The following is a 17,411-nucleotide window of genomic DNA, read 5'->3' on the forward strand; positions in this document are numbered from 1 at the left end:
AATAATCTTAATGTTGGTTTTGGATAAACTGGTGATAACTTTTAGGAATAGGGATTGGTATTCTACAATATATTTAACCTAAATGAAATACTTCTCGCATGTTAGAAACAAAAAAAAAAAGAAAAGAGAACACTTTTTATCGATATATTTAAAAAAAAATGATAAATCAATGGCACAAACATTCACAAAACACTTATAAAGAGCATTCACCATCGTCGTAAATAAAACCTGATAGCCGATGAAAGCGGTACTGCAGTTGGGATCATATGAGTCATCTATCAATAGTTTTTGACCGCATATTTAATGGTAGTATATCGATCGGAACGGAATCGTTCACAGGCTCGAAATATTATCGCTCAACTCGTCCCGTCCTTTAAATTATTATGGATATTTCTGAAGTTTAGCGCCGACCATAACCGACCGAATCTAAACAATTTTAACTTCAAAACTGAAAGTACACGCAACATGAGTTTCGATTGATCCGCAACCCCAGGAGTGGCAGCGCGCCGTGTCGTCGCTGTCGTACCCGTCGGGCAGCTGGGCGGCGCGCGGCGGCAACGCGGGCGTGCTGCGCGGCGCCGCGCGCCTCGCCAGCGTGAGCTGCGCGTGCGCCGCCGCGCGTCTGTGCGCCGCCGCGCCCGCGCTCGCCGACTGCGTCAACGCGTGCCAGCAGGTCCGACACCATTTTACCAATACACTGACTGCGTTTGTGTGCCGTGAGGCCGGTATCCGTACGATTAGTGGATTCAAATAAGAGAACTAAACTCTGTTGGTATACCACGGACCGGTTATTTTTTTGTATTTATTTAGAAGCCAAATAGCATAAACTTGAAATCCAAAAAAAATATTCACACGATTGATCGATGCAAAGATAAATTATTCCCTGAATTGTGTTATTTAAATGTCATTTGAACGATTATAATCTTAAAATTGCAGGAAGTACTGGATCATGGCGATGTCAAAATTATGGAGGAACAGTTGGCGAATGCGATCGAAAGTATTGTTGTGAGTGTCAAATGATAAGCTTTAACAATTATATTAAATATTTTTCAGATACTGCTTTTTATGAGTAAGAGCATTAAAGTATAGCACATTTATGACTTTTGTTGTTACAGAATTGTCCATCTTGTGCGTTGGGTACAAATGCGATAGTTTGGAGCACGGATGTCTAGTGCGGACTCGCGTGTAATTTATGTAAGTATTTCAACATAAATAATAAACTCCGCATATTAAAAAAAATCTAAATTTGACAGAGTAAATAATATTTTATCGGAGATTAAAATTACACTAACTTAGTATTTTGATTTTTCAAACGAATTTACAAATGTGTTTGGGTCTAACTTATTTTATCTCTGTCTATCTTTATTGATTTGACATTCAAAAGAAGAAGACAGAGGATAGTTTAACGAATCACGCCCTATGCAATATTTGTAGGTAAAGCTGTTTATTGTCTGGTCAAGAATTATTTTTAATTTCATCTTTATTAGTTTGTCAATAATTTTATCTTCCATTTCAGTTAACCTCCACCGACCTCAATCTGGTGCCTTCATTAGTCTAACGAGTTTTAGCGACCTGTATATGTATATACATTGTATTATACTAAGTTAGGTATAACTAATAATACCTAAGTAATTAATAAAATTAAGCGAACACATATCGAACAAAATCGTACCTTCATTTCGACTAAGATATTTCGAGAAATAACGTTTGTAATGAGTTTTTTTTATTTATAATTTCCGTGCCAATCGTGTTGTCTGTAAATAATTTAAGCCTGCCGGGATATTATTATATAACAAAACTTCCGACTTACAATCGAAGCTTGTATTTTATTTACATGGTTCATGTATTGAAAATAATGTTATTAATATTAAAAAAAATATGAATGTCATTGATGAATTAAATGATTATTTAATTTTATCTGTTGTTTTTTTTTAATCGAAACTTACTTTTTAGGTTTTCACACCTCTTCGATTTGGTCTTTCTGCCAAATATTTAAAATTCTTAATTGTCACTCTTTGACACTTAAAATTAACAAAGTTTTCGCCGAAACAGTGTGACAATGACACCTTAAAAATTGGAAAAATAAAATAAAATTTAAAATAATAGCAATAGCAATGAACAGCATTTAATTACTTGTAACTAGCTTAAATTACTTTAGTATATTGTAGTTTAGATTAATTATATGTAATTTAGTATTTCAAATTAAACGTTCAAATTGCCGTGGTAGTCTTTAGAATGGCTACTTTGTAGCTTTTAGAGATAAATTACGATAACACGTTACAAAGATCTAATCATCATTTCAATTTAGAGAAAAATTATCTTTCGATTCCCTCTTCAAATAAAGAAAATGTTTCACATTAGAAAATGTATGACACATAGAATTTCTTACAGATCCCCAAAACTAAGAATATTTCATGCAGTGTTGCAGCATCACCGAGGATAAAGAAACATAATTGTTTGAAAAATTAGAGGAAAGGACCATGTCCACTAATAACTTGACACCAAATGTACTAAACACTCTATCCAATAAAGAAATTACAGAATCTCGGATCGATTCTTATTGTTCATGCTCCCAATGTAACTTAAGCCTGTGCTTTGAATTACGTAAAAAAAAATCTACATCGTCTTGTACGTGTAGTGTATGCAAACAACCAAAAATTTGTGCCAAATTATCGAAAAAGGTAACTGATAAGGAGCCCTATTCTACAAATATTGATGAGACTACGATAAAAAATGAAATAAATCAAAATGAAAAAGAATTATTTCACGTAATAACTGAAGCAGCAAATTCTTCTATTGGCAATCGTGAGTATACAACAAATATCAGTAAAGATATTTCACTTGCAGATAATAAGCCTTATTCTACAAAAAGTAATATAGCTTGGATAAAAAATGAAATAAATCAAATTAAAAATGAATTTTGTCACGTAATAAATGAAGCAACAAATTCATTTACCGATATTTATAAATTTACAACAAATGTTAGCAAAGATACTTCACTAACCAAAATTAAGCCCTATTCTACAATAGTTAATAAGGATTTGATAATAAATGAAAAAAATCAACTTGAAAAAGAATTATCTCCTGTAATTAATGAAGAAGAAAATTCACATATTGATAAACGTAACAATACAACAGATTTCAGTAAAGATATTTCTATTACAAAAAATCCCTATTCTACAAAAGCTGATTTAATTAAAAATGAAATAAATGAACTTGAAAAAGAATTTTGTCAAGCAATAAATGGAGAAGCAAATGTATCTATAGATAAACGTAAAAATACAACAAATATCAGTAAAGATATATCTATTTCGAAAAATCCCTATCCTACAAAAGATAATGAGGACTTGATAAAAAATGATATAAATGAACTTGAAAAAGAATTTTGTCAAGTAAAAAATGGAGAAGCCAATTCATATATTGATAAACGTACAAATACAACAAATGTCAGTAAAGATATTTCTATTACAAAAAATCCCTATTCTCCACATGTTAATGAGGACTTGATAAAAGATGAAATAAATGAATTTGAAAAAGAATTGTGTCGTGTAATAAATGGAGAAGCCAATTCATCTGTTGATAAAAGTAATAATACAACAAATAACAGTCTTACAAATAATAAACACTATTATACAAATTTTAATGAGGGTTTAACAAAAAATGAAATAAATCAACTTGAAAAAGAATTTCGCCGCATAATAAATGGAGAACAAAAATCATTTCCCGATAATAGTAACCATAAAACAGATACCAGTAAAGATACATCATTCACAAAAAATGAGCCCTCTTCTGCAAATGAAAAATCTAAATCATCTTGTACCTGTATTCAATGCAAAAAACCAAATACTTGTCCCAAAATTAAGAAAGAGGTAACTGATAATAAGTTATATTCTCCAAATATAAACGAGGATTCAATAAAAAATGAAATAAATGAAATCGAAGAAGAATTACGTCACGTAAAAACTAAAGAAGTTAATTTATCTACTAAAAATAGAAATGTAGAAAAATGCAGTAAAGATATATCAATCACGGAAGATAAGACCGATTCCAAAAATATTAATGAAGTTCCAAAAAATCAGCTTAAAAAAGAAATAAGTCGCGTAATAAAAAAAGAGGCAAATACGTCTAATGATAAACGTGAATATACAAAGTATAGTAGTAAAGATATTTCACTAACAAAAGATAAAATAGCTTGGAACATTAAAGATAAATCATATACAAAATCTTCTATTCGTCACCACATACATAGTGTCGCTATTAATTATAAGCCAAAAGAAAATCATTTTCATAAGGAAAAATACTTACCGAAAGAAAACTCCTTACTAAATGAAACCCTGTTACCAAAACAAAACCCGCCACCTAAAGAAAATTCCTTACCAAAAGAAAATAACTTACCAGAAAAATCTAAATTAAGCGCACAAGTAATGAATTTGCCCTTTAACGATTTTAGATCCTCTCTTTCATTCGCAAACTCTCAAACAAATATGTCTTCTTCGAATTTGAATAAAATTAATAAACCAGATTTTTTAACAAAGTTGAAAGAAATATACAACGCGTGTAGTTGTAAAGTATGTGAATGCATTTCTGGAAAATTTCTATTCAATAATGATGATACTTGCAATTGTAAACCCTGTGAATGTGATGAATGTACTAAATACGCGAGAAATATTAAAGACGATTTAAAATCTGCACCACACTCCGGATGCCCATGCGTTAGTTGTGACAGAAAAGATTGTCGAGGTGTTGTAAAGAACGAACAATATGAAAAAAATTGTGATTGTAGACCCTGCGATTGTGTAAGATGTTGGGATTTTCCTTCAAAACCATGTAACTGCGAGCCCTGTCAATGTACAGAATGTAATGCGTTAGGAGCCTCTCTACTGCGAACAGTCATAGTTGCACCCGTACAAGGAAATTTTCAGCAGACTATGTGTCAATGCGAACCTTGTGAATGTATTAATTGTACCCATAACTACACTGCTATGGCTTCAAATTTGAGGCGTCAAGTATCAACAGAGATAATGACAAATGCAATCTGTCATTGTGAAAGATGTTCAAATGATGCATGTCAGCTTAATAGCGAAGTTTGTAGATGCGATATGCGTAGTAAATTAATGATGAAACCTAATGAGAGAGCTAGTCGCGACTACGATATTCATAGAGCTACAATTAATTACCAAGAAAGTACAGGTCAGTTTAACAGTCATGACACTATAGTCACATACGTTCTATCTAGTAATGACTACTCAAACCCGAAATCGTATCGTAAAAGCAAACGCGACGATTGCCAATGCTTAAATTGTGAATGCATGGTGTGCGAAGGGAAACGCAAAACGTTAAATAAAAGTCCTGAACCATATCATGATTCATTCAATACTTGTAAATGTTCATCTTGCGAATGTGAAATATGTAGTAAAATTAACAAACAAAAATTTGCAAAAGCAAGTTGCTTTCGATTTAATTGCGGATGTAATAAATGCGATTGTTTTGATTGTAAGAGTTTACTCCACTACGCTAATGAAGACAACAATATAATATCAGCTAAGAATAGTTCGTGCAAGACATGTTATCCAGTTAAAAAGGGTAAACTTTTAACACCGTCTATGTTTGACGCCCACATGAATTCCGTATCTAAAATAGAAAGTTGTATGAGTAATAATAAGCTTACAAAGGAAACTATAAATACGTCTCACTTTAATATATCTGCGAATGATTCTTTCTTTAGGAAAACATCGCATTATAAAAATGTAACAGCATGCCACACAGAATCAAACCATAAAAATATAGAGAGTGTCCATGACAAAAATAATATATTATCCGATGTTTCTGAACTTCCATCAAAAATCATTTCATCAAATACTTACTATCAAAATGCAGATTTATTAAAGAAAGTAAGGGATGGTATGCATCAAAAAGAAAAGAACACCATACTTTCTAAAAACAGCGCTGATAATATGCGAACTCATGATAAGCTATGCGAGATTTTTAATGCAAGAAAACAAAAACCCATAAGAGACCTGGAATTATTAGAAAAATATATATATTTATCAAAAATGCTGCCTAAAACAAATGCAGCATCAAAAAAATCATCAACAAACTCAAATAATGCTTCAAGTCAAATGTTAAATAAGGACATTTCTCGGACACTCGATGGACATAGAAAAAATGACCCATGTATATATCAAAATACATCCAAAGAATTCGTTTATACAATTCCTTCGTCTGCTGTAAGTACTGAATACTTAAATGAAAACCAAAATTATAATACATTCCACGCTAATTCCTCAAAAAATATTATATTTTGTGATAAAATGTCATCAATAATTAATATTGCTGGTCACGATTGTGAAAATGAATTTGTTAATACAAATAAAATCAACGGTAACAATGATTTCTTAAGAGCTACTTATAATACCAGCACATTTACAACAGATTCCAATGTACTTATGGATTTAAAGAACGGTAAAGTAAATAAAGATTTGAAAGCTGAAGAAAGGGATAGTTTTCCCGCTAAATGTATGACGAAACTATCAAAACATAACATTCATAAATGGTCTAAAAAGAGTAAAGGCAAAAAATATAATCAATTGTATAGCAGAATAATGAAGCGAAGAGGTAGTGCAAAAAATATTACACATACAAATCAAACGAATTTTGAACCGGAAGGAAGTGCTATTTTTGAGTCTGTCAAAAAAAACTTATTGTCTGTAAATGATAACGAAGGGGAGAATTTAAATTTAGAAGAAAAAATTAAGACAGACTTGGCTTTTCAAAGAATGGTTTTACCCGAGACATCGAATAATCTCGTCACATCGGAAAATATTTTCTGTAAAAACTTGAACACGGAAATGCAAGTATGTGTCAATATTGTATTTATAATTTATTATATTATTGTATTTAAATTTTACATTTTTTTTTCTGAAGTTTAATTAAGATAATTTCGATAATTATATATCATAATTTAAAATATCTATTTCAGAACAATAATGCAATAGATAGTAATAAAGCTTGGCCGATACTGAGAAAGAATTTATATTTAAGCTGTGCCGAAGTCGTTAAAAGTAAGGGTAGTTGTGCTATACCCACAATGGAATTCAATATTAAGACAACATTGAAATCAATTTCATTGCAAACTCCGGAATATGTTAATAAAGTTGAAACAAGCAACGGAAAACAGGCATTGGTAAATATCAATGATCAATTTTAAAAATCTAAATATTTTGAGAAAATGTGAAACACCTAATATATTTTTTTAGACTCGGCTACTTATTGAAGTGAATAATTTATTAAATTCACCGCTACTGCAATCATCGCATTCAAATAAGTCTCCTGATATAAAACAAGAATCAAATCATCTATCTAAGGTATTAATTATAAAAATAGTATTTTGACTGACTTTGAATTAATAACATATCAAACGCTAAGGTCAATTCGTTACCACGACGGATGCAAATCTGAAAAAAAATAAGTGACTCCAGATCAAAACCCGAAAAAATAATATGGATATTTTCGGAATATATTTAGAATAATAAATAATTAGTAGTTAAATAGGACAAATTCCTTAATAAAGATAATAATGCAATAGATACATACATATATACTTTACCAAGGTTAGGTGTAAAATTTTTGAATTTTGGTCTTAAAATATACAATCTAGTTTGTCTTGCTTTTTTCCTTTTTCTCTGCTACTTTGCATCGTTATTTTTTTCTCTCTCAGTTTTAATAGATCATTATATATCTCTTATTTTAGAGTAAATTGGATTTAGATCTTAAAACTATTCATAAAGATGCCACGTCATACACGCATTCAAAGTGCAGCCCTATTGACAAGGAAACGTATTGTAATCTCATCCGATCGATGGTATGTTCTACGATGTATGGTATGAATATATAATAAAATGATACTTGTTTTCCGTCTGCATTGAGTTGTTGGGATATTTACTCAAGCAATATAACATTCCAAAACGATGTTATACGCATAACTATTTTTTAAATGAAACTTTTTATCCGACGAGATACATACAAGATAAATAATTTTGTACATGAATATACATGTTTTATTCATTTGTCTATCTCAGCTATAAGTAATGTAATATTTATGCTTATAAAATATATTTTTTAACCACACCAACCACCAGTAATTTATATTGATTACCATCGCTATATTTGACGGTCAGTGTGGTCTATCAATGTGAAACTGAATCGCTTGTTGGTAGCGTTTATTATTTGCCATCAACAGGTCCTTGTGATGATCTCCTGTTACCTTATTTCGATGGTATTCTATAACATCAAAAGTAAATTTGATCTTTTTAATTTTATCTGTAGGAAAAACTTCAAGAAAATATAACCAATCTTATGAATAATGTGTTAACAAACGCTGTTTATAAATCAGAGCTCTTAACGAATAAGCTAAATATGGAAAAGGGACTTACGCACCAACTACCTAAAATAAATGTGAGTATAAATATTATTTGGTAGAGCTAGCGAGTCCAGATAGAACACAATTATTGATTTAATTGTAATGTACGCACAAACGACTTTTGGACGTACATAAATATGACGACGGCTGGTCTTTTCTGCCGAACCAATGTCTACAAATTAACTAGTCTTCTGCGAGTCCGATACAAATTTATCAATTAACGGCTTAAAAAGTAGGAGGTAATATTTAGCGCGTTTTTTTTTAAATTATATTCTCTTTTCATAATTAGTCGGTCAAAAGCAGCTGCCATGGTTTCAAAGCTACGTTCATAGGACTAAGAACTATTTCAGACCACACCGTGATGGTGAAATGGAGAATACCACGTGAAATAATTTATGTTCAAGGATATGAGGTTAATATTATTTACAATATTATTAACTTATTATTTTAATAAATCATAGAGTTGAAATAAAACTAGTTTTTAACGGATTTAATCGCGTATATTAATTATTTTAACATCCCGACGTTTCGAGCACTTTGCAGTGTTTGTGGTCACGGGCAGACTGTTTCGTGATTAAATCCGTTAAAAACTAGTTTTATTTCAATGTGTAATAATCACGAAAATCTAAGACAACATTAAATCATAGAGTTCATTAAAATTACAATATTACAGTAAAAAATAACTTAAAAGTTACTTAATTTGTTACCAGCTACAAGTAGACGGTCGACCAGTTCAGAAGATATTCAGCCCAACGAGATGCATGGCAATTTTGACATGCTTACCGCATAGTGAAAAACTACTGCTAACCATTCGAACACTGATCACTTCTAACTTACCATTCGATCACCAGCCTGCAGCTACTATTGTTTATCGTCCTCGCGTAAAAGGAAATGCTGTTTCCAGTAACAAATATTTATTATATTGACTACATTTTTTATCTAAAAATGACGTTTAATAATATGCATTGTACATGTCTATCAAAACAAATTAAATTTTCATATAATAAATAAATGAATATTCTTATCACTACATATATATTGTATTTTATTTAAATAATAAATTGATTTAAATTATTTTCACTTATTTCAATGAACTCATAACAATAGGGTATTTTCGGTAGTGAAAAATAAATTATGAAATTTAATAAAAATTGAAAGTATTTTTAGAAGTTTACTTAATTATATTGAGTTTGAGTAGTAAAAGCGCATTATTAATTTATTATATAGATATTAAAATTCGTAATTTTTAGTCTGTATATCACGTGACCTTTAACACGATGTTGTGGCGTATGCCTATCTGGCGCCACGGTGTGGTGCCAGATAGGCATACGAAGATGAGAAGATGAGAGAGAAGCGAAAAATAATGCGTTAAATTGCAATCATATTTCACGGTTCACAATATTTCGACAGTTTACAATCTGACGAGATAAATTGTAATCTACCGATGTTTGTAATCTTACGGTGACATATATACTATTTGCTTATAAACAGTTGTATCACAGATTTGTATTAAAAAAAAAGCTTGTCTCCCGCTCGATTTCATTTGCCAACAATATGTCAACTTTTTAACATAAATTTCTTGTAACATGTAAACGTAATAATATTTAAAATATGATTTATTTACGGCGAAATGAACCAAAATCAACGTAAAAACGTCCGGAGCGCTTTTAAAAATTATAATACCAATAGCGCACTAAAGGAAAATTCAAAGAGAGATGATATTGAAGAAGTTCTACCTCCTAAAAGCAGGAGAAATCTATTTAAAACTGACAAACTTATGACCAATAGATGTTGTTATGTGACTCCTGATTACAAGGATGTAGAACAGTCAACAGAATATTCTGGAGTTGATGATCAAGTAAGCTTTCTTTTAAAGACAATAATTTTCAAAAAAAAATCCGAATAAAATAATTAAGCACATCGAGCTGAAAGTATGCTTGATATTTGTAGTAAAAAAGTATAATTAAACATACATATTTCTTAAATTGGTAATCAAATAATTTACAGTTTAATAATTTAATTCTGCAACAATACGATTTTGATCCGACAATTCCTGACACCATCAAGCAAATAAAGGAGTTAAAGAAAGTGCTTTGTGGTGTAACAAATAAGGTTGATAATTGCTCGCAGTACGTCAGTCAGAGGCCACGGAGTCCCTCATATGTGGTAACAGCTGATGGATCTCAATGGCAAAGCTTAGAAAACGTTGATGATGTTGAAGAATATCTTAGCGCTGAGAAAGGTGAGATAAAATGAACTATTTAGTTGGTCAAGAAATGTCGCCATATCGGATATACATTTCTTCGATCATCATCTTCGTCTAAAAGGAGATTTTATTTTCTGTGAAGTAATTATTACATATTATTTTCGTTATACAGAAGAATATGGCAGATTTCATAAAACAATCCTCAAATGGGATAAATTTGTTCTTGAATGTTTAACTTAGATGACTTTATAAGCATTATAAAGTCACCTAAGTTAAACATATTTCCTTTTTATTTAAATATATTCTCAATATTTTTTTTAAAGAAATATTTAATTCCTCATTTTATTAACATTCTTGAGGATTACATTTAAATTTAACATTCAATGATCGCTATCATTGAACAGTTTGAGATTCACTTTATCATTATTATAATTTATTAAAATGATTCCGTAATTTAATTTTTAGCTAAGACACTAAGTGGCCCGACAAAAGCTAATACTAGTGAAAACATTTATATATCTGAAATACCCCAAGTAAAAGTGATTATTGAGAAGTTTTCAAAATTTAAGAAGAATAATGTTGAACTCCGAAAACTAGAAGAAAAGATTGTGTGCATAGAATACGACGTATTTGAAACATGTATAGCGGAAAATAAACTAAAAGCTCCGAAACAAGTATTGAGAGCTTACTTCTCTGTAAAGCCAAAAACCGATAAACATAAAGGTACCTCTGTTTATGAATTAAACCTTAATATGATTAAGTGTTTAATCCTAAATGTTCAGCCAAAAGACCTCCTTAACACGCTGCTTTCTATAGTGGATAAATAAAGCTATTACAGACGGACAGTCGAGGAAAACGACTAGCTATTTGGCTCACTTAAACAATTTATAGCTCATCCTGTCATTATATTGCATGTCTCTTATCACATGCATGTTTTTAATTGAGTTTATATAAGTTTAATATTCCAGATGTTCCAGTATCAATAATACCATCTTCTGTTAAACGTAACTTCAACGTAACTAATGAAGATTTAGGGAAACTAGACGAAAAGGAAATAGAGATTATAGATGGTATGATAGTTGAAAATAAGCCGTATTTAGATGATTTAAAAAAAGTCCTTAAAAGAAAACAAGCATTATGTGCTCGGAAGGTAAAAACCTCTTTAGATTTAATGGCGTTATATGCAATGGCAAAAATGGAAGGTCCTGGTTTAGAAAATTTTACAGACAAAAATCTTCTATCCAAAGTGGAATTAGAAGAAATAAAAAATTTGGTAGCGAATAAATGCGCAACAAGCAAACATGGAATCAATAGACGAACTCTGAAAAGCGAAAACGAGACGAAAGAAACGAAACCAATTGAATGCGTTAGTGACGTTTCGAAGAGTATTTTCGCAGAGTTGACAAAAAGTGATGACTATTCCTTAAATAAGAAATAAAAGATCCTTTCTATGATTGTATTTTATTCAAAATTTCTATAAAAATATTAGTCTCTTATTTGAGTTAAATTATTTAATCCACTTTTAAGATATATTATTATTATATACACAAATGGGTAATTCAAGTACAGATGTAGTGAATAATCCTTTCCTTTCGTATTTTCTCGGAAATGTTCGTTTTTGTCTTACTACTTCACTCGCACTCAGTACCCATCGAGACAACGTAGGGAACGGTCGCATTGCAAGAGGAAGTATCTATATAGAGTAGTTAATACCACAGAAATATTTTGTTGATATTTATGTTAGATTTTGTGATAAACTTCATGGACTCGTGTATTAATGCAGGCCACCTATATTTTGACAGACTTTTTACATTTCACTCTTGTCTGGAATTTTAGTAAATAATAAACATTTATTTTATTCGATCCACATTAACAATTTATAACAGACATGCCGAAAGCACTAAGAAAAGGGAAACGTTTAGATCGGCAAGCCTGCGAAGTTATTTTCAATATTTATTTATATTTCTTAACTGAAAATGATAAATTCAAACATACCAACTATACTGCTTACTTTTGTAAAGTCCAAAAACTAGTTTCGGAGGCCAGTGGTCTTTGTAGAATACTCTATAGATAAACTTATGTACGAATATGGACACAGCATACTAAGATTGCCACCATATCATCCTGATTTCAATCCGATTGAAAACATATGGTCTCAAATAAAGGGATACGCATCCAAAAGAAACATCAGTATGAATATGACTACTGTGAAACAATTGGTACAGGAAAAGGTTAATATGATTGGTTCCGATGTTTGGGCCAAAGTATGTGACCACGCCATCAAATGCGAAAACGAGTACCGAAAACACGAACCTGAGTTGGAAAATTATATGGCTAGTTTTGTAATCACAGTTCATGAAAACTCTGACGATGATACACCAGAAAATAGTTCTGATTCTGACTGTGATATGGAAGTTGGAAGTATTGTTTCGCATCACACTGTCCACCCCGCTCCTCCTCCTCTTATCCCGCTGTCATAATCGAAGACGTTCATCCAATCAGAAAATCATATTTATTTATATTAATTTCTCTGCTGGTTTGTTTTGTTTTATGTTGAGGTGTCTTTTTTGTTATGTCATTTATAAGTATTTTTAATTAATTACAAAAATATATTGTTATAAAAAAGGTCTGCAAATTCTTACTGTAGTTTTGACTTATAGTTAGACTTTTGGGGTTCCAATACTTATATAATCATTAGATCATCCCAACCGTAATTTGGTTTTTATCAGTGCGTTTTATTGAAATAAAACATCCTCGGTAACTAGTTATATTTTTGTTTATCTAACGAATTCTTTATATGATAGAATCGTGGTGGTTTTAACATCTCAGTATAATATACGTCAAAAGGGCAGTTTGACATTTGACATTGATAAATAAAGTATGCGATTTATTTGATACCTACGCGTAATTTTATAATACAGTAATTCATAGACACATCGGCACCATTCGGGTGTTATCGTTGTTCCGAGTTTTGCCGATAGGAAAGGATTATTCACTACATCTGTACACATATTTGAATAATTAATTTAACTTTTGTCATTTTTGACAGGTCGGGTCTAGGCCTAGTTTTTTCATTTCGACGGCCATTTCAAAGAGATAATCATAGCATTCGGTCCTGCAAATAGCAAACAATACGTTTATTTAATTATTAAAAAAAATACTTAGTACAATATTTTTTATCATAATGACGTAATATTTCTTTCAAACAATAAATGCTCAAGTTTTGTCTTAATAGATTCCCTCGGCAAATAGCCAACTTGTGTGCTGGTACCAATCCTCCATTATTGAGTAAAAATGAAAATGTACAAACACACAAATAGCCAAGAATTTCAGTGGAACTGCCTCATTCTTAAAACAAACAAGATTTTCAATATTAAATTAAAAAAAAAAGTTCTTGTCTAATTTAAACCTTTGATTAAGATCAACAGTATGATGCCAACCAATGGAATGATTTAATATTTATAACAGCTTGATACATTAACTTAGAAGAATTTTTAAGTGAGAAAGAGAGTAGAACTTACATAGTTTTAGCCTGTTGCCATGTATCTCCCCACACATACACACCATGTCGTCTAACAAGTACAGCACTCGTTCCAGGATACTTGTTTAATGCTTCCGCCAAACTGCCAGCGAGATCTTTCTCAAATGGTGTATTATCAATTATAGGAACTACTAGCTTCTCGTCATAACGGAGGTATCGTCCAAGCTTGGCATCTTTAATACCCTGAAATTTGTAATAAAACTCAGTTTAGATAATTTAGTTATATTTTCTAGCAATAATAACAATAATATAATAGAATTCCACTTCTAATTATAATAATAAATAAAACACCAATGAAGAGAATTTTATTTCCCTTCTTTTATAATATGTACTAAGAAGAAATTAATAGAAATTAAAAATGTTCACAAATATATAGTTGTTGTTGTAATATATTGTTTACAATTGTTCACAATATAGATTTTAAATATGGAATTACTGACTAAATTTATCAAGATGTTATATCAAAATTCAGGCACAATAAACAATCACAAATAATTTGGAATGGTTTAAAACTTGTATACCTTAATCATCTCTTGGTGTGTAATAACAAATTCATTGCCATATAACAGAGTACACCTCACTGCATGTGGGGAGTGCGTATGTATGACTGCTCCTGCATGGCGTTCACGGTACGCAAGCATGAATAAAGGTGTACATTGACTTTTCTTTAGCCTGAAATTGTGATATAGAAGAATAATCATTAATTCCTTATTGTTCATTTAGTTTTATTTTTTTTTCAATTTTATTACAATAAATTTCATTCATACTGAGATTCATTGACATGATTGATATATTTAATCATAAATAAACACATCAAAGTTATGAAAAAATTACATTTTATAATTAAAAGATTTATTAAATACTTTTACTTTTTATCCGGAGGTGGCAGTTCCAAGTCTTCATCATTTATGGTCTGGACAAATAAATCATCTGGTTTCATTCTTTCCTTTTGGACACCTGAGGGTGCTATATAAATTTTATCCCTAAATAAACATATGAAAATATCATGAAATTAGGTTTTATAAATTCAATATTTTTTTTTTTTCTAGGGAATCAAACAATGAGATGACACTTATGTCATAATAATATACAATAGTACTTACATCAATTAAGTTTCCACTGATACTAATAGAAAGTACTGAATATAGGAAGGTAGTCTTACAAATGTTGATCATTTCTTTTTTTTTTAGTTTTGTTGAAGCAAGGATTTTTTTTTCATGATTGCAGTATTATTAGTAATAATGATAATAGTATATATTATTAGCAATAAGTATTGAGAAGTTTATTATACCTTAAACTTCATATTACTTATAAATAACTTCATGTTAATTTTATATTAGTCACTTATAAGCCACTTCTTGACAATCCTATACAATTATTTCATATAAATAGTTTTAAGTAACATCAAGAACTCTATAGTAAAATTGTATGTAGAATTTGAAGTTACTAAACAATCTAGTATATTATTTTGTTTTTGTAGTTGCTTACCCTTCTTTGATAGATATACCCCCACCGGTTCCCGTTACCCATCCTAAGTGGTAGAACTGCTTGCAAAGCTCTGGAATCAAATTCCTAGGGTGTTCCTGTGTATAAAATATTATATAAAATTATATATTTTTGTATTTTACAATACATAATATTTATTAGAAAATACAATCTCTTTATTAGAAAATACTATGTTAGACACATGACACTAAATAATATGTATATACACAGGATTAAAAATACTTGAATAACAAAATACAAATATCTTATTGTAGAACAAGTATAATTAACTTACAGGTCCAAAATCCGTCATTTTTACTTCGTGAATATCTTAACATGTATTAAATTCAAGCAATAATGAATAACATTACTGTAATAAAATTGTATCAGTGTATATTGAACTTGGCTGATAAGTCTTATCTAATTATTTAGTAATTATTAAAGAATGAAGTTATGCCTGATAAGGCTACCAATTCCAATTGGGTATATTTTATTTAGTAAACACTTGACAATGACAGCATTTGTCAGAAATGAAATGTTTTTTTTTTTTTGTATTGACCAAAATGACATTTACAAAACGTAAAATGAATTTGACAGTTACACACAATATGCGTTTATGGAGAATGTGTGAGTTGAGAGGTAAGAAGTAAGTGTCAGATATAGAACAGAACAATTAATATTCACACAAAAATAAAAAAAAGTGGGTGAATTCTTCCTGACTGGTACTGGCCAGTCTGGGTATTATCGGAAATTAACATTAACTATGTATTTATTAATTATTATTGATTGAAATGATATTTGATTATGAGAGTAATAAAATAGAAAAATGCGCCCTTTTAACTAACTTCAGATAACTCTAATTCTGTTCAACTCTATGGGGTATTAACGCGTTCCATTAAATTTGATTCTTTTATTCCAGCAGCACCGTCTAAGTTACATTATTATTTTAAGAAACATTTTTTGTACACAAATATGATGCTCCTTATCTTACGTCTAGGCTTAAAAAGTTTTACAAAAATGTAAATCGTTTGTATATGTCGGCGGAAAATTACGTATTTAAGAAAAAAACGCGCCCGGAAATTATTGTTTTAATTAGTTTTAATAATTGAAAATTGTTTGACTTTTAAGCATAAGCAGCCTGTAAATTATCCCACTGCTGAGCTAAAGGCCTCCTCTCCCTTTGAGGAGAAGGTTTTGGAGCATATTCCACCACGCTGCTCCAATGCGGGTTGGCGGAATACACATGTGGCAGAATTTCGTTGAAATTAGACACATGCAGATGTTTCCCGATCAGAGATCCTTACGATGTTTTCCCGGCTTGTTTTTTTTCATGACGTCAGCAATTCTGACAATGCTAATGCATCATATATAATATTTATGCTACTCCGTCATATATAATATTTTTTTAGTGGTAGTTGAAAATCCGAAACTATAAGGAATTGCGAAAAATACTCAAAGGAGTCTGTTCCAATTTTGATGGAAATTAGAATATTACACCTGTCTGTATTATTACACGATTTGATAGTGTCATTAATAAGAATTAAATTCTGGGAAGTAATGGCATGTAGGAAACATTTCCTTATGTTTCCTACATGCCATTACATTAATGTTGAATTTTAATATAATAAGTCTTTGATTTATACAGAAACGGTCAAAAGGGTCGTGTCAAGCGTTCGCATTGACATTATTGCTTGACATGACATATTTATATCCATTAAGTATTAATTTCAGTACATAACTGATTGAGTAATTTTAAATTG

The 17,411-nt window shown here is 30.5% G+C and overlaps 4 protein-coding genes across 8 annotated transcripts in view; 3 read left to right on the forward strand and 1 right to left on the reverse strand.

Moving 5' to 3' along the window:
• The window catches only part of LOC125066971 (myosin-2), a 124,414-nt gene extending 122,601 nt beyond the window's left edge, over positions 1–1,813 (forward strand). For all 3 annotated transcript variants that reach the window (XM_047675310.1, XM_047675311.1, XM_047675312.1), the window contains 4 exons: positions 494–673; positions 937–1,005; positions 1,116–1,194; positions 1,517–1,813. In XM_047675310.1, the coding sequence (XP_047531266.1) occupies positions 494–673; positions 937–1,005; positions 1,116–1,172 (306 nt within the window). In that variant the 3' untranslated portion in view covers positions 1,173–1,194; positions 1,517–1,813. The remainder of the gene's footprint in view (positions 1–493; positions 674–936; positions 1,006–1,115; positions 1,195–1,516) is intronic.
• Positions 1,814–2,480: 667 nt separating this feature from the next.
• LOC125067088 lies at positions 2,481–9,444 on the forward strand. Its single transcript, XM_047675466.1, has 9 exons — positions 2,481–3,585; positions 3,748–5,190; positions 6,433–6,854; positions 6,980–7,183; positions 7,257–7,364; positions 7,751–7,861; positions 8,326–8,454; positions 8,709–8,831; positions 9,130–9,444. The coding sequence occupies exons 1-9, from the start codon at positions 2,481–2,483 to the stop codon at positions 9,343–9,345; spliced, it is 3,861 nt and encodes a 1,286-aa protein (XP_047531422.1). The 3' UTR covers positions 9,346–9,444.
• Positions 9,445–9,898: 454 nt separating this feature from the next.
• On the forward strand, positions 9,899–12,076 carry LOC125066898. Its single transcript, XM_047675213.1, has 4 exons — positions 9,899–10,277; positions 10,427–10,661; positions 11,091–11,348; positions 11,594–12,076. Exons 1-4 carry the CDS (start codon positions 10,050–10,052, stop codon positions 12,061–12,063), a joined length of 1,191 nt encoding a protein of 396 aa, XP_047531169.1. The 5' UTR covers positions 9,899–10,049; the 3' UTR covers positions 12,064–12,076.
• Positions 12,077–12,141: 65 nt separating this feature from the next.
• LOC125066749 (probable methylthioribulose-1-phosphate dehydratase) lies at positions 12,142–16,159 on the reverse strand. 3 transcript variants are annotated; one of them, XM_047674998.1, is made up of 7 exons: positions 15,947–16,159; positions 15,655–15,749; positions 15,036–15,149; positions 14,688–14,838; positions 14,147–14,349; positions 13,629–13,740; positions 12,142–12,188 (listed from the first exon to the last, which is right to left on the reverse strand). In XM_047674998.1, exons 1-6 carry the CDS (start codon positions 15,962–15,964, stop codon positions 13,662–13,664), a joined length of 660 nt encoding a protein of 219 aa, XP_047530954.1. In that variant the 5' UTR covers positions 15,965–16,159; the 3' UTR covers positions 12,142–12,188; positions 13,629–13,661. The 3 variants fall into 3 exon arrangements, with proteins under 3 accessions (XP_047530954.1, XP_047530953.1, XP_047530952.1); XM_047674997.1 differs by having other exon boundaries at positions 12,157–12,193; positions 13,634–13,740; XM_047674996.1 differs by lacking the exon at positions 12,142–12,188 and having other exon boundaries at positions 13,611–13,740.
• Between the last annotated feature and the right edge of the window lie 1,252 nt (positions 16,160–17,411).

The sequence above is a fragment of the Vanessa atalanta genome, chromosome 10 (genome assembly GCF_905147765.1).
Source record: "Vanessa atalanta chromosome 10, ilVanAtal1.2, whole genome shotgun sequence".
In the NCBI taxonomy this organism is placed as follows: domain Eukaryota; kingdom Metazoa; phylum Arthropoda; class Insecta; order Lepidoptera; family Nymphalidae; genus Vanessa; species Vanessa atalanta.

Bases quoted from the DNA above. Each gene is read 5' to 3' on its own strand.
- LOC125067088 (XM_047675466.1), top strand. From the start codon at position 2,481: ATGTCCACTAATAACTTGACACCAAATGTACTAAACACTCTATCCAAT. The intron at 6,855-6,979 runs GTATGTGTCAAT...TATCTATTTCAG, and splicing joins ACTTGAACACGGAAATGCAA to AACAATAATGCAATAGATAG. The intron at 7,365-7,750 runs GTATTAATTATA...CTCTTATTTTAG, and splicing joins AATCAAATCATCTATCTAAG to AGTAAATTGGATTTAGATCT.
- LOC125066898 (XM_047675213.1), top strand. From the start codon at position 10,050: ATGAACCAAAATCAACGTAAAAACGTCCGGAGCGCTTTTAAAAATTAT. The intron at 10,662-11,090 runs GTGAGATAAAAT...TTTAATTTTTAG, and splicing joins ATATCTTAGCGCTGAGAAAG to CTAAGACACTAAGTGGCCCG. The intron at 11,349-11,593 runs GTACCTCTGTTT...TTAATATTCCAG, and splicing joins AAAAACCGATAAACATAAAG to ATGTTCCAGTATCAATAATA.
- LOC125066749 (XM_047674998.1), bottom strand. The intron at 15,150-15,654 runs GTAAGCAACTAC...ATGTTTATTTAG, and splicing joins GGTATATCTATCAAAGAAGG to GGATAAAATTTATATAGCAC. The intron at 13,741-14,146 runs GTAAGTTCTACT...TGCTATTTGCAG, and splicing joins TGGCAACAGGCTAAAACTAT to GACCGAATGCTATGATTATC.